Source organism: Piliocolobus tephrosceles, chromosome 3, assembly GCF_002776525.5.
Source record: "Piliocolobus tephrosceles isolate RC106 chromosome 3, ASM277652v3, whole genome shotgun sequence".
NCBI classification, from domain to species: Eukaryota; Metazoa; Chordata; class Mammalia; order Primates; family Cercopithecidae; genus Piliocolobus; species Piliocolobus tephrosceles.
In genome coordinates, this window is record NC_045436.1 from 60,397,786 (window position 1) to 60,411,181 (window position 13,396).

General features: G+C 35.4%; 1 protein-coding gene across 3 annotated transcripts in view; it reads left to right on the top strand.

The window, feature by feature from the left end:
- SCLT1 (sodium channel and clathrin linker 1) overlaps positions 1 to 13,396 on the top strand; it is a 226,361-nt gene that overhangs the window by 163,920 nt on the left and 49,045 nt on the right. For 2 of the 3 annotated variants that reach the window (XM_023217595.3, XM_023217596.3), the window contains 3 exons: positions 1,459 to 1,604; positions 4,731 to 4,923; positions 12,942 to 13,138. In XM_023217595.3, the coding sequence (XP_023073363.2) occupies positions 1,459 to 1,604; positions 4,731 to 4,923; positions 12,942 to 13,138 (536 nt within the window). Of the gene's footprint in view, positions 1 to 1,458; positions 1,605 to 4,730; positions 4,924 to 9,824; positions 9,943 to 12,941; positions 13,139 to 13,396 lie in introns of those variants that run through there. The other variant, XM_023217597.3, reaches the window with a different exon arrangement.

The following is a 13,396-nucleotide window of genomic DNA, read 5'->3' on the forward strand; positions in this document are numbered from 1 at the left end:
TTGGGGAAAGAAAGGGAGACCAAATTTGATTGAGCACTTACTGTATTTTAGGTGCTGCATTAAGAACTTTCATAGAGAGGTTAAGTAACTTACCCAATGTTAAAAAGTGGTAAATGGTAGAGTCAGAGTTTGATTTTCAAAGAAGAGCTATGTAGCATAAAAATTATGGTCTATATCTATTATCAACATGAAAAATATTATGACATCAGTAAAAGAGTAATACACAAAGCAAAACATAATGTACAGTTCCATTTGTGAAAAAAAAAATACATGTGTTCAAAGTAGGACTTATGATTACCACTCTCCTGCAAGATAGGTCCCTTCTGAGTTTCCATCTGCATATCAGTTCCCATTTAGATTGCCACCTGTTATACATCAGGGTTTGGGATGACTGTTTTAACATCACATGGCAAAGGTTAAGGAAAAGGCTTTGGAGGAAGTGTAAAACTTACAAGGCAAAAAACGACAGGTAAAGGGAAAGCACAGCACCTTATTCTCCCACTGTTCCACAGACCAGTGTGCTAAGGTCAGAGAACTGCTGGGTCTGCAGCATAGTTCTGTATTCCAGTAGTGGAATGTTGATGTGCTGACACTCCATGTTTTTATAGAGAGTGACAAAGCAATCCTGTCAGTGGGGAAGACACAGGTTACTTGGTCAGGCAGTCTAGATTTTGAGGGTAGCTCAAAAATCTTAAAAAAAAAAAAAAAAAGAGGGAGCCCCATCGCATGGAAAGCTGAGCTTGGGTACAACCACCACTGCTGAGGAAGGGGAAGCCCCATCCAAGCTAGATCATTGTCCAGGTAACCCAGAGTGAGATTCTGGAGTCACTGTCAGAGTTCTAGTTATTGCACCATGGTATGTATCTTTATTTTTGAATAATGGAATAGAGGATTGTATTGAACGGTATTCATCAAAGAATCACCAGTGGTTATCTCTAAGTTGACATTGATTTTTACTTCAGCTGCTTTACATTTTTGTATTATTGCATAGTTTACCATGAGCATGAATAATTCCAAAAAAAAAAACTCTATTTTTTAAGAGACAAGGTCTTGCTCTGTTGCCCAGACTGGAGTACAGTGGACATGATCATGGCTCACTGCAGCCTTGATCTCCTGGGCTCAAGGATCCTCCTACCTGAGCCTCCCTAATAGCTGGGACTACAAGTGTGAGCCACCATGCCTGGCTAATTTTTTAATACTTTTTTTAGACGACGGGGTCTTGCTATGTTGCCCAGGCTAGTCTCAAAACAATTATTATTTTATATATCAGTTTTTAGCATTTTATTTTGTAAATGTAAGAGAACCAGATTTAATTATTGATACGTTTCATATGTTACGGTCGGAACAAATGAATATATGATCATGGCTTTTTATTTCTTCCATTGATTTCTGTTTCTAAACTGTTTATTAAGACAGTTTCTTCTGTAATATTATATACATAATAAGCCTCTTCTGCAGATTTACCGTGAAGGCAGAGGAAATGAAAGTGATTACAGAAAACTGGAAGAAATGCACCAAAGATTCCTGGTTTCAGAGTGTTCAAAAGATGATCTTCAGCTAAGACTTACAAGAGCAGAAAATAGAGTAAAACAACTTGAAATTGAGTAAGTTTTTCTTTTGGATTTTCTGTGATAACATCTTCAGAATTAACACAATTTTTGACAGAGTCTCTACCCTTTTTTTTTTTTTTTTTTGGTAGGACTTACAATATATCTTATGTTGAAAAAAAATTTAGGACCAAATATAATTTTATTCAGGATTATTTCTGAAAATGAATTTCTGCAGAAAGAAAAGATTTAACAGTAGCATACCATTTTCTTTTAAATGTATCCTTTCTGGCAATTAAATAGGATGTTTATAATATTGTTGTCTTTGTACTAATTGTGAAACTATTATAGTATCTTGCTTATATTCTTTTATACTACCTATATTTAGTATATTTCTTGTTATAGTGAATATTCTATAATGATCCATCTTGTATATTTTATTGTCTATAAAAGTGATAAAGTCATAATTTGACATATCCATTCTGAGTATTTTTCTACCTCCCCACCCCGATGGTATTACCTAATATAGCAAAATTTTCTTATTTGAATTGCCTGAAATCTCAATCTCCGTATGTGTTCAAAATATATTTTTTAAATAAATACTAATACCTAAGTTACTTAATAAAATTTTTATCAAAAAGAGATCCTGCAAATTTGTTTAATAAATATATGTGTAATTTTTAATAACCTATTCAGATAATCTGCTCATATGGTTACTTCCAGATCAAACCTGCAGGAGGAACTGGTTTATTCCAGCATAAATCTTCTTGTATGTACTAAGAGAAGTATCACACATGAAGGCTTTTCCCAATACCATACATTCACAGGGCTTCTCTCCAATGTGTATACCCATATGTCTCTTAAAGGAGGAGTATTGAATAAAAGCATTCCTGCATTTGTTTTAATTCACATGGTCTCTCTGCATTACGAGTATTTTGTGTGTGTATAGTAAAAGGAGATATCAATGTCTTCTTTATGTTCCTTATATTCATAAAGTTACTCTCCAAGGTGAACCCTCACATATTTCCTAAAGGGTGTAAACATAGAATAAGGTGCGAGGACTGGGTAAAAGACCCTCCCATGTTCCTTACTTTCAAAAAGCTTCTCTCCAGGATAAATTTTGAAAGTTGAGTGAAGGATAAGGATTAGCCCATCTTCTTTAGATTTACAGGGCTTCTTTCCAATGTGAGTTCTTTTCCTTCATTAAGGAAATGAGAAATGACTAAAGGCTCCCATGCATTCTTTTTATAAGCAGAGTTCTCCTCAGTATGAATTCTTACACATTCATCAAGACATGAGGAATTAATGAAGGCTTTCCCACATTCTCCACATCTAAAGAGTTTTTCTCCTAAGTTTTCATATGTGCTTTAAGCTGTATTTGATGAATTTTTCTTAGTCACTTCATTTAAAGAGTTTCTCTTGAGTGTAAGTGCTCCTGTCCGTTTCTAATTTCAGGAATGCTTAGAGTGCTATAGTCTTGCATCTCCTTTAATCTCTGGGAATCCCCTTTTCTGTATTTTTTTGTTGTTATTGCAAATAATTTGTTTTAAAAATGAGTTCTTAGTAATGTAGAGTTTCCTCCACTACATGCCTATATATTGATGCTGTTTACTCTGTCTCATGTAGTTCCTAAAAACTAGTAATTAGACCCAGAGGCTTGATCTGGTCTAGCTTTCTTTTTTTGTTGTTTTTTTTTTTTGGAAGAATTCTTCATGGATGATGATATTGTGGACTTCTATTAGGAGGCTCACAATGTGTGGTTGTTTCTGGTCTCAGCCTCTATCTGATGTTAGCATCCTTTTATTATCATCGCCAAGATATGTCACTTTATTAGGAACTTTATCAGCCAAGGTTTAGACAGAAAAAAGACTATGAGTATTGTGGGAATAAAGGATTTAATGTAGGAAACAGAATTTGCAAGAATGTGGGAGTTGCTGGGGAAGCAAAGATCTGGAAAGACAGAGGTAGAGATCAAAGAAAATCAGTCACTAACTGTTTTCACCCAAAGCACTAGCAGATATGGGCAGGTCAGAATGCCAAAATAGTACCATAAAGGAGTGGTTCATGATGATAAAACTGCCACCGTGTGAAAGTTGCTTCTTTATTTTAAGAATTTTTCTGCTTGCAGGCCGGGCGCGGTGGCTCAAGCCTGTAATCCCAGCACTTTGGGAGGCCGAGACGGGCGGATCACGAGGTCAGGGGATCGAGACCATCCTGGCTAACACAGTGAAACCCCGTCTCTACTAAAAAATACAGAAAACTAGCCGGGCGAGGTGGCGGGCGCCTGTAGTCCCAGCTACTCGGGAAGGCTGAGGCAGGAGAATGGCGTAAACCCGGGAGGCGGAGCTTGCAGTGAGCTGAGATCCGGCCACTGCACTCCAGCCTGGGCAACAGAGCGAGACTCCGTCTCAAAAAAAAAAAGAATTTTTCTGCTTGCAAAATACTTTTAACTAGTAGTTTTCTTAAGCTTTCACAATATTAGTAGCATTTCTATACAATTCCCTGTGAAACCTATTAACCAGGGAATGTTCACAGTACTTATCTGTTATTGAAAAGATGGAAGTTTTAAAAGATAGGAATAAAAATTAGCAGTATATTGATTGAAGCAACATTAATGTATAGAGGTTGTCTCACCCAGTGATCAGTGATCTATTGTTGAGAAAGTTCAGGAAATATAATCCATTTAACCTATGATAAAACGAGAAGTTTACAGAACTAGAAGTTTATGAAAACTTTCTGGTGAAAATATAAAAGTAGATTTCATAATTTAGTAATATAGTCAGCTATTGTGTTAGTCTATGGAGTTTATTGATTAAGTAAAGGAGTGTTGGTTATTATCTGCTTCATCCTTTTTTTGTTCCTTCAGTTGATTCCCTTGAAGTTCTCCATACACAGTGATTCTTAATGTTAGTACAAATTTGAAAGAAGTCTCACATTGATTTTATAGATAAGTGATGACAATTCAGTTCATCTGTTCTTAGATAAGATTTGAATATATTTAAGTTGAATGTATTTGCCTGGTATAACATAACATTTTGAAACCACATAGTTTCAGTCTAAAGTGGAAAGAAATGGCTCAGAATAAAGCAAACAAAAGTCCATGTGATAAAATGTAGACAGACTTTTATCTTCTACTATAGATCATTAAGTTTAAGGATTCTTTTCATTTCGTTTTTTAATCAGCTCCTCAGAAGAAATATCACGTTACCAAGAAATGATTCAGAAAATTCAAAATGTATTGGAGTCTGAGAGAGAAAACTGTGGGCTTGTCAGTGAACAAAGGCTAAAACTTCAGCAAGAAAATAAACAGTTACGGAAAGAGACTGAGAGTTTAAGGAAGATTGCCCTGGAGGCTCAAAAACAAGCCAAATTAAAGGTATTTCCAAGACTAGAGTTAAATGTGTACTTATGAAAATCAAAGTATGGAGAATATTTAGAGATACCTAGCAAAATATCTGTAAGCCCCCCCTCTTTTTTTTTTGCCTTCTCATCAAATAGCACTAAATCATAATTCAGAGTGTTAACCAATCATTTCTGTGTTGTAGAACTCTTGGCAGGCATACTTGAAAATGATTGCCTTTGCTAAACACAAAAAAATTCTTTTCTAACCATGAAATGTACTGTTATTCCTGCCAAAGCAATTTAAGCACCACTAGCAAAACCATAGATTAGGTAACTTTACAGACTGCCTTCCTCTCTTCTCTCCATATAGTAGCCTTTGAAAAGTTGAACTTCTCTAAAACTAACTGTATAGAGGATGTTACAGCAGCAGGCTCTGAGAACCATTCACAGCTAGTCTGAAAATTCCATGGCAGGAAGAAGGCAAGAGGCAAAAATGTCATCTAAAACAAATTCCCTTTCTTTTCTCTCTTATTTCCTTGTCCTTTGATGCTTATATAGTTTAGTAATAGGAAGATGATCCTCCTTTTAAGGGACTTTTAAGAAACACAAATATCTTCATAAACATCTTGCTTACCTTTTCCCATGTCATGTCACTTTTATAAAAAGTGGCACTAACTTTTTTATGATAAATATCTACATCTTCCAATTTCATAATTAGAATATGAAGAGATCATGTCATTGTTTTATTTTGGTTTTTATTGCTGCAAGGACTCCTAAGAAGTCATATTCCAACCTAATTCATGGCAACATGTATTTTTTTGAATGCCTCCTATTGCAGGTATGAAATACCCTAATTATTTGTAAAACCTTGAACTCTGAAATGAAAAAGAGAGTCTTATTTACAGAGAAGTTTTTACTTTGAGCTTTAGACTGTGGGAGTTCTTTGAAGAACAAGGAGAGGAACCATACCACCAGATATCAAGACTTGATAAAAAGCTAAAATAATTTAGACAATGTGTTATCAATATAAGAATAATCAACTTGATCAATGGCAAAAAATTGAGTCTAGAAACAAACTCATTTATCATAATCACTTGATTTATAACAAAGGCACCATTGCAGTTCAGTGAGGGGGAAACTGGCTTCACAAATGGTGCTGGATCAGTCAGATCCACATTTTAAAAATAAAACGTAACTCCTATATCACAGCATATATGCAAATTAGTTGGAGCTGCCTTGTAGACCTAAATGTAAAATGTGAAATGATAGTTTCTAGGAGAAAATCTTCATGCCTTTGAGTTGGAAAATATTTCTTAAACAGAGCACAAAAAACACTAATCATAGTGAAAAATCCAAGCTGAATTGGATTTCACTAAAATTAAGATATTTTTAGTCACCAAAAGACACCATTAAGAAAGAATGAGAAAGTATTTATAGTGCATATAACCAAAAAGAGAACTCATATCCAAAATATAAAAACTCTTACCAATTAATAAGAAAAATATTAATAAAGAAAAAACAGCTAATAGTTAATAAGGAAAAAATAGATACTCCATTTCCAGAAAAGGGCAAAAGACGTAAGTAGGCACTTCATAAAATAGCACATAGGCAAATATGTTCAACTTCACTATTTTTCAAGGGAATTTAATAAAACTATAAGATAACAGTACACACCACCAGAATGGCTAAAATTAAAAAGACTAAAAATAGCAAATACTTGTAAGAATATAAAGCAAATAGAACCCCGATAGATACTGCTGGGAATGTAGCAGTATCTTTTAGAGCTGGATATACATACATCCTGATATGGTTTGACTGTCTTCCTACCCAAATCTCATCTTGAATTGTAGTTCCATACTCCCCACGTGTCATGGGGGGACCCAGAATCATGGGGGCAGGTTTTCCCATGCTTTTATCATGATAATGAGTAAGTCTCACAAGATCTGATGGGTTTTCGTTGGTGTTTTTTGGTTTGTTTTGTTTTGTTTTTGTTTGTTTGTTTTCAGATGGAGTCTTGCTCTGTCTTTCCCAGGCTAGAGTGCAGTGGCGCCATCTCAGCTCACTGCAGCATCTGCCTCCCAGGTTCAAGTGACTCCTGTCTCAGCCTCCCAAGTAGCTAGGACTATAGCTGTGTGCCACCACAACTGGCTAATTTTGTATTTGTAGTAGAGTTGGGGTTTCACCATGTTGGCGAGGCTGGTCTCAAACTCCTGACCTCAGGTGATCCACCTGCTTCAGCCTCCCAAAGTACTGGGATTACAGGCAAGAGCCACTGTGCCCAGCTCTTTTATAAAGAGCAGTTCCCCTGCAAATGCCCTCTTGCCTGCTGCCATATAAGACATACCTTTGCTCCTCCTTCACCTTCTGCCATGATTGTAAGAACTGTGAGTCCAGTAAGCCTCTTTTTCTTTATAAATTACCCAGTCTCAGGTATTTCTTCATAGCAGTATAAAAATGGACTAATACACATCTTATGCCAAATAATCCTGGCTACATATCCAACAGATATGAGTGCTTACATTCATCAAAACATGTGGACAAGAATATTCATAGAGGCTAAAAACAGTGATTTCATTAACATGAAATTGCATGAATAAATTGTGATATATTCATATAATGGAATAGAAGCAACAATGAAAAATAATGAACTATATAAGCAATAGTGGATGAGTCTCGTAGACATGGAGATGAGCAAAGAAGCCAAACATACAAAAGCTTATATTTTATTTCACTATATGGTAGTGAAGAATAAGCATAATTATCTATGAGGATACTATCAGAATAGCTACCTTTTAAATGGATGAGTACTGATTAGAAGGACACATGAGGGAACCTCCTGGGGTATCTAAATCTATTTGATGACTTCGGTATGTCAGTATATGTGTAAAAACTGAGCTGATCTTTTAAGACTTACACAGTTCATTAGAAGAAAGAAACAGATAAATCTTCGCAGAGGAAAGTAGGCAAGAGTAGCAAGAGTATACATGAAACCAGAGTTTCTATGAGTTTGATAGTTGGACAATTATGGAAGCTGGGTGATGGGCATACAGGAAGTGTAACATTCTATTTTGTGTATGCTCAAAAGTTCTCATACTAAAACATTTCTGTGATTTTTAAAAAGTGTACTTTGGTGAAAAAAATGTTATATCTTCATCTCGTTATAAACTGTATATGATAAATTTCATATGAATTAACAACTTTAATATGTTAATGATTCCATAAAACATTAGCAGGAAATGTAGATGAATATTTAACTGAAAGAGAACTTTCTAAGCAAAAAAAGGGAAGAAATTGCAAATGAAAATATTGATAAATTTAAATATGTTTTTAAATATTTAAAACCGTTTCTAAATGTTCCAAAAAGAAATCACTGGGAGGTAGATAGTTTTAACAAATGTGACAGAAAGCTCTAAGACCATACCTCAGGAGCTTTTAAAAATACAAGATAAAAATATTTGTAACCGAATAAAAAATCATGTGAGAGATTAACAGAATCTACAAACTAAGAAAAAAAACCAGTAGGCAATAAGCAGTTTAAACTCACCATTAATTAATTACTAAGTATCTCTGAGTGAACGTGCAGCTAAAAGTATTAAATGGTATATATTTACTTTAGAGTCTAAAATTCAGTCATAAGAAAATAATTAAAATATTTCACAAGTTCATTGCAGCATTATTTATACTAAATTAGAAACAACCTAAATATCTAGGAGTGAATAATTATATTACATCTATATATAGTAAAATTATGGAAAATACAAAACATTAAAAAGACAAATACAAAGTGCCTCTACTCCCAAAACTCAGATAATACTTCTAACTTCTACATAATTGCTTTTATTTATGAATTTTAAAATTGTTACTTTAGTGTATAAAGGATTACTATCTGTGTGTGTACACATACATATTTTTGATATATAGTGATATATTTTTAATAAGATACTGTATTGTCATTAAAAACTATATTTCCAAATAATTTATCATGCGTTTATATTGATACACCCTATGATTAAAGAATATATATAGGCCAGGCACGGTGGCTCAAGTCTGTAATCCCAGCACTTTGGGAGGCCAAGACGGGCGAATCACGAGGTCAGGAGATCGAGACCATCCTGGCTAACACGGTGAAACCCCATCTCTATTAAAAAAAAACACAAAAAACTAGCCAGGCGTGGTGGCGGGCGCCTGTAGTCCCAGCTACTCGGGAGGCTGAGGCAGGAGAATGGCGTGAACCTGGGAGGCGGAGCTTGCAGTGAGCTGAGATCCGGCCACTGCACTGCAGGCTAGGCGACAAAGCGAGACTCCGTCTCAAAAAAAAAAAGAATATATATATACACACACATATACAGGTAGTAATCCTTTACATACTGTAATAACAATTTTAGAATTCATATATAAAAACAATTATGTAAAAGTTAGAAGTGATTATCTGAGTTTTGGGACTAGAGGCACCTTATATTTGTCTTTTTAATGCTTTACATCTTCCATAGTTTTATAATATATATTTATTTTGTTTTCTTTTTTTTTTTTATCATGGGTGGGGATGCAATCAGTGAATTTTCCCTGTCTAGTACTCCACTTGATCTGTCTTTAACATTTCACTTCAATGCTTTGTTATTTTCCATAATATTACAATATGTATTTGTTTTCTTTTTTTTATAATGAGTGGGGATGGAATCAATGAATTTTTCCTATCTAGGACTCCTCTCGATCCATCTTTAACATTTCAGGATAGTAACTGATGGTATGGAGAACAAAAGAGATGATAGAAAGTTTATCTACCCCACATATCTCACCAAATCTGTGTCTAGCTTAAGAGAATAGCCATTGATAAAGAGCCGAACCTCTTAACTAACTAGCTATAATTCTGCTTTAGGGAGGAGGAAGGCTCTCAGATAAATTGCTTTGTAACTGATTCTTTCTTTGACAAAATAGGAACCCGGTGCACCTACACCTTGCTGTTTTTCTCCCCATTGCAAAAGAGTATGATCTTCAGTAGATCAACTGAAAGAAGCCAAAAAGATAAAGACAGTGAGAAATTGGGAGGTCAGTAGGCCACAAACGTTAACAATTTATCATATGAAGTTTTCATTTGATCTTAATGCCACCGCATTGATTTCAGCCCTAGCTTTCACCTTTTCTAACTACTCCTTTTGCCAAGGCTCTCCATTTCTTTATGGTCTAAATTCCCCCCTCATAACCATCTAAAATTAAGAAATGGAGTCGTTTCCAGCAATTCAGTAATCTACTTGCGTGGATATTTCTCTGCAAAGGAAGGAAGAAGGAAGAAAGAAGAGAGACCATAAAACCCTTTTTCCCATCCAACTTTCTGAATTTTATCATTAGTAGAATTTTTGTAATAGGAGATAGTTGTTGGGGCCCTTAGCCTGTCAGCATTACCACAGACCTGTCCAATTTACTTAGCAATTCGAATTGTATCTACTAAAGGCCTATGGGGCTTGTTAAAGACTGAATTTTGACACCAGAAAGCCGCCATGCAATCTGCAAATATGTTTTAACAACTGTACTGTGTTCCAGGTGCTAAATATGCAGTGGTAAACTAAACAGATATGGTACCCATCCTTAAAAGCTTATAATTCGCATGTAGGTGGGCAAACGTTAAATATATAATTATGAGCTCAATGAGTTCCAAAAGTTGAAATAGGTAAGCAGAAAGAGATTATTTCAGGCAAAAGAAACAGCATGTGAAAAGAACCAAAGAATAAAAAGGCATTATAGTGGAAAAAAATGAAAGGGAAGAGAATAGTGTGGCACAACACAAGCTTGTAAAAGTAAGCAGGGAACAAGTTATCATGAAGGATCTTAAAGCAAAGTTTGTGAAATGATAAACAGATTTTCCAAGTGAGAGTGGGAGTTAACTAGGCAGCCAAATTATAAAACTGTACAGATGCATAGATCAGTTTTGTGTGCGTATATGGTTTTTGTTGTTGTTTGTTTGTTTAAGAAGCTCTGTCACCCAGTCTGGAGTGCGATGGCCCGATCTTGGCTCACTGCAACCGTCGCCTCCCAGGTTCAAGCTATTCTTCTGCCTCACCCTCCTGAGTAGCTGGGATTACAGGCATCTGCCACCTCACCTGGCTAATTTTTGTATTTTTAGTAGAAATGGAGTTTCATTCACCCTGTTAGCCAGGCTGGTTTCGAACTCCTGACCTCCAGTGATCTGCCTGCCTCAGCTTCCCAAAGTGCTGGGATTACAGACATGAGCCACCGCTCCTGGCCCATAGATCAGTTTTTAACATGTGTTCGTGAGAGAGAGAGACAGACACTCATAGGGGCTGTAATTTTTGTTTTTCACCTGAGATGTTAGACTAACATGATTTCTCCAGAGGAGGTGAAGATTAAGGCAGGGAAGGAGAAAGGGCAGGCAATCTAAATTTGCAGAATCTAATAATTCAAACATTATTAAGATAGCAGCAGGGGTCAAGGGGCCTCAGTAGGTCTGCACAGCAGTAATACAACCCAAAACTAACACATCCAATATTGTTTTTCCAGTGTCTGGATTTATAAAGTCTTAAATTTCTGCATGTGTACTATTTGAGAAAGCAAACTGTAGAGTTTTAGGAAGCATGTTGCATTTATCAGGGGTGGCAAGGACAGGATGTTTGCAGTTTGCTTCAGTGAGCCAAGAATTTTGTTGTTGTTGGGCCTTGTTTTGTGTTTTTTGACACGGTAAAGTTGAGTCTCGTTCTTTTTTGAGTTTGAAAGTAACCACGTTTAATGAATTACTAGAAGTCTAGCCAGCTGTGGTCATTTTTAAAGCAATTAAAGTATCACAAGATAGGTGTTCTTTATAATACTTCTTAAGTATAGCAAAATATAGATGGCCTGAGAGTACAATAAGGAAGTCGGATCACCTTGCTGCCTTTTTCCACAAGTGTTTTTCATCTGAACCACAAAATGTAGAAAAATGTTTCAGTAACTTTTTTCTCAATTTCCCCAAACATGGTACTTAGGTAGTTATATTCTAGACACATACGAAAGAAGGCAAGTCATTATATACATTGGATGCCTTAAAGCATTAGGGCTTAATTCTCTCCCTGAACCCCAGTAGAGAAAGCTTCTAGGGTATCCAAAGAGCATTTACTTATAAGTTCATTCTGCAATTAAAGTGCTTTTACTATAATGACATAAATTCTTAGAAGTGTACTGAAGACATTTTTGTAAGAGATTTTCAAAATCATTATTTATATTGTCTCTTTCTCCTGAAAAATAATTCGTTCATTAATCATTCACTAATACTACAGCTGAAGTGGTAAAGAAATTCCTGTATATAATTATCTTTGACTTTACAAAGCCCTTTGAAAGAATTTCAAGTTTAGTGTGTAAATCAAAAGTGGTTTTTGATACCAACAGCATCAACACTTTCCTTGGATTCTGGCAACAAAAATCAGAGTAAATAAAGAGAGAAGTGTTACGTTGTGATAGATAGTGGACTTTTCTTTTACTGGCATGTTAAGGTGTTAGGGAAAGTGTTGCAAAAAATATAGTTAATCATAATTCTAGTTTTACTGACATAACATTGTAAGTTTTCATTTATGATGAAGACCAATTGTAAACTTGATGTCCCTTTTTTTTTTTTTTTTCTTTTCTTTTAGACAGAGTCTCACTCTGTCACCCAGGAGGCTGGAGTGCAGTGGTGCAATCTCAGCTCACTGCAACCCTCACCTCCTGGGTTCAAGCGATTCACCTGCTTCAGCCTCCTGAGTAGTAGCTGGGATTACAGGCACACACTCCACACCTGGCTAATTTTTGTATTTTTAGTAGAGAAGGGGTTTCACCATGTTGTTCAGGCTGGTCTCAAAACTCCTGACCTCGTGATCTGCCTGCCTTGGCCTCCCAAAGTGCTGGGATTACAGGCGTGAGCCACCGCACCTGACCAAACTTGATTTCTTACATAGTTTTCTCATCCAAACATTTCTGTCCAAACATTTCTGTCCCTCAGACAATACAATGAATGATTCCTTTTGTATATATCATTGAGCAGTATAGCACCTGTAAGAAAAGAATATGTGTTTTCATTTTATTCTTTAGATCAGTACAATGGAACATGAATTTTCAATAAAGGAACGTGGGTTTGAAGTTCAACTGAGAGAGATGGAAGACAGTAATAGAAATTCCATTGTTGAACTGAGGCATCTCCTAGAGACTCAACAGAAAGCAGCCAATAGGTGGAAAGAAGAAACGAAGAAACTTACTGAAAGTGCAGAAATTAGAATCAATAATCTAAAGTAAGTCTACTGTTAGTTGTTTGACATGTTTTACAGACGAAATTCTTTAAGCTGTAATTTAATGTCCTTGCCATAATCTTTTTTTAAAAAAGTATAATTCTGAACCTTATCTTTTTATTCAGTAAATATTTATGAAACTACTGTAAAAATATTATGTCATAAACCAAAGCAAATATTATATTTTTTACAAATTTCATGTATGTTTCATAAAATGTAATAGTTTTTGTTCAATATATTAGTTTAGATAGTTGCAACAAA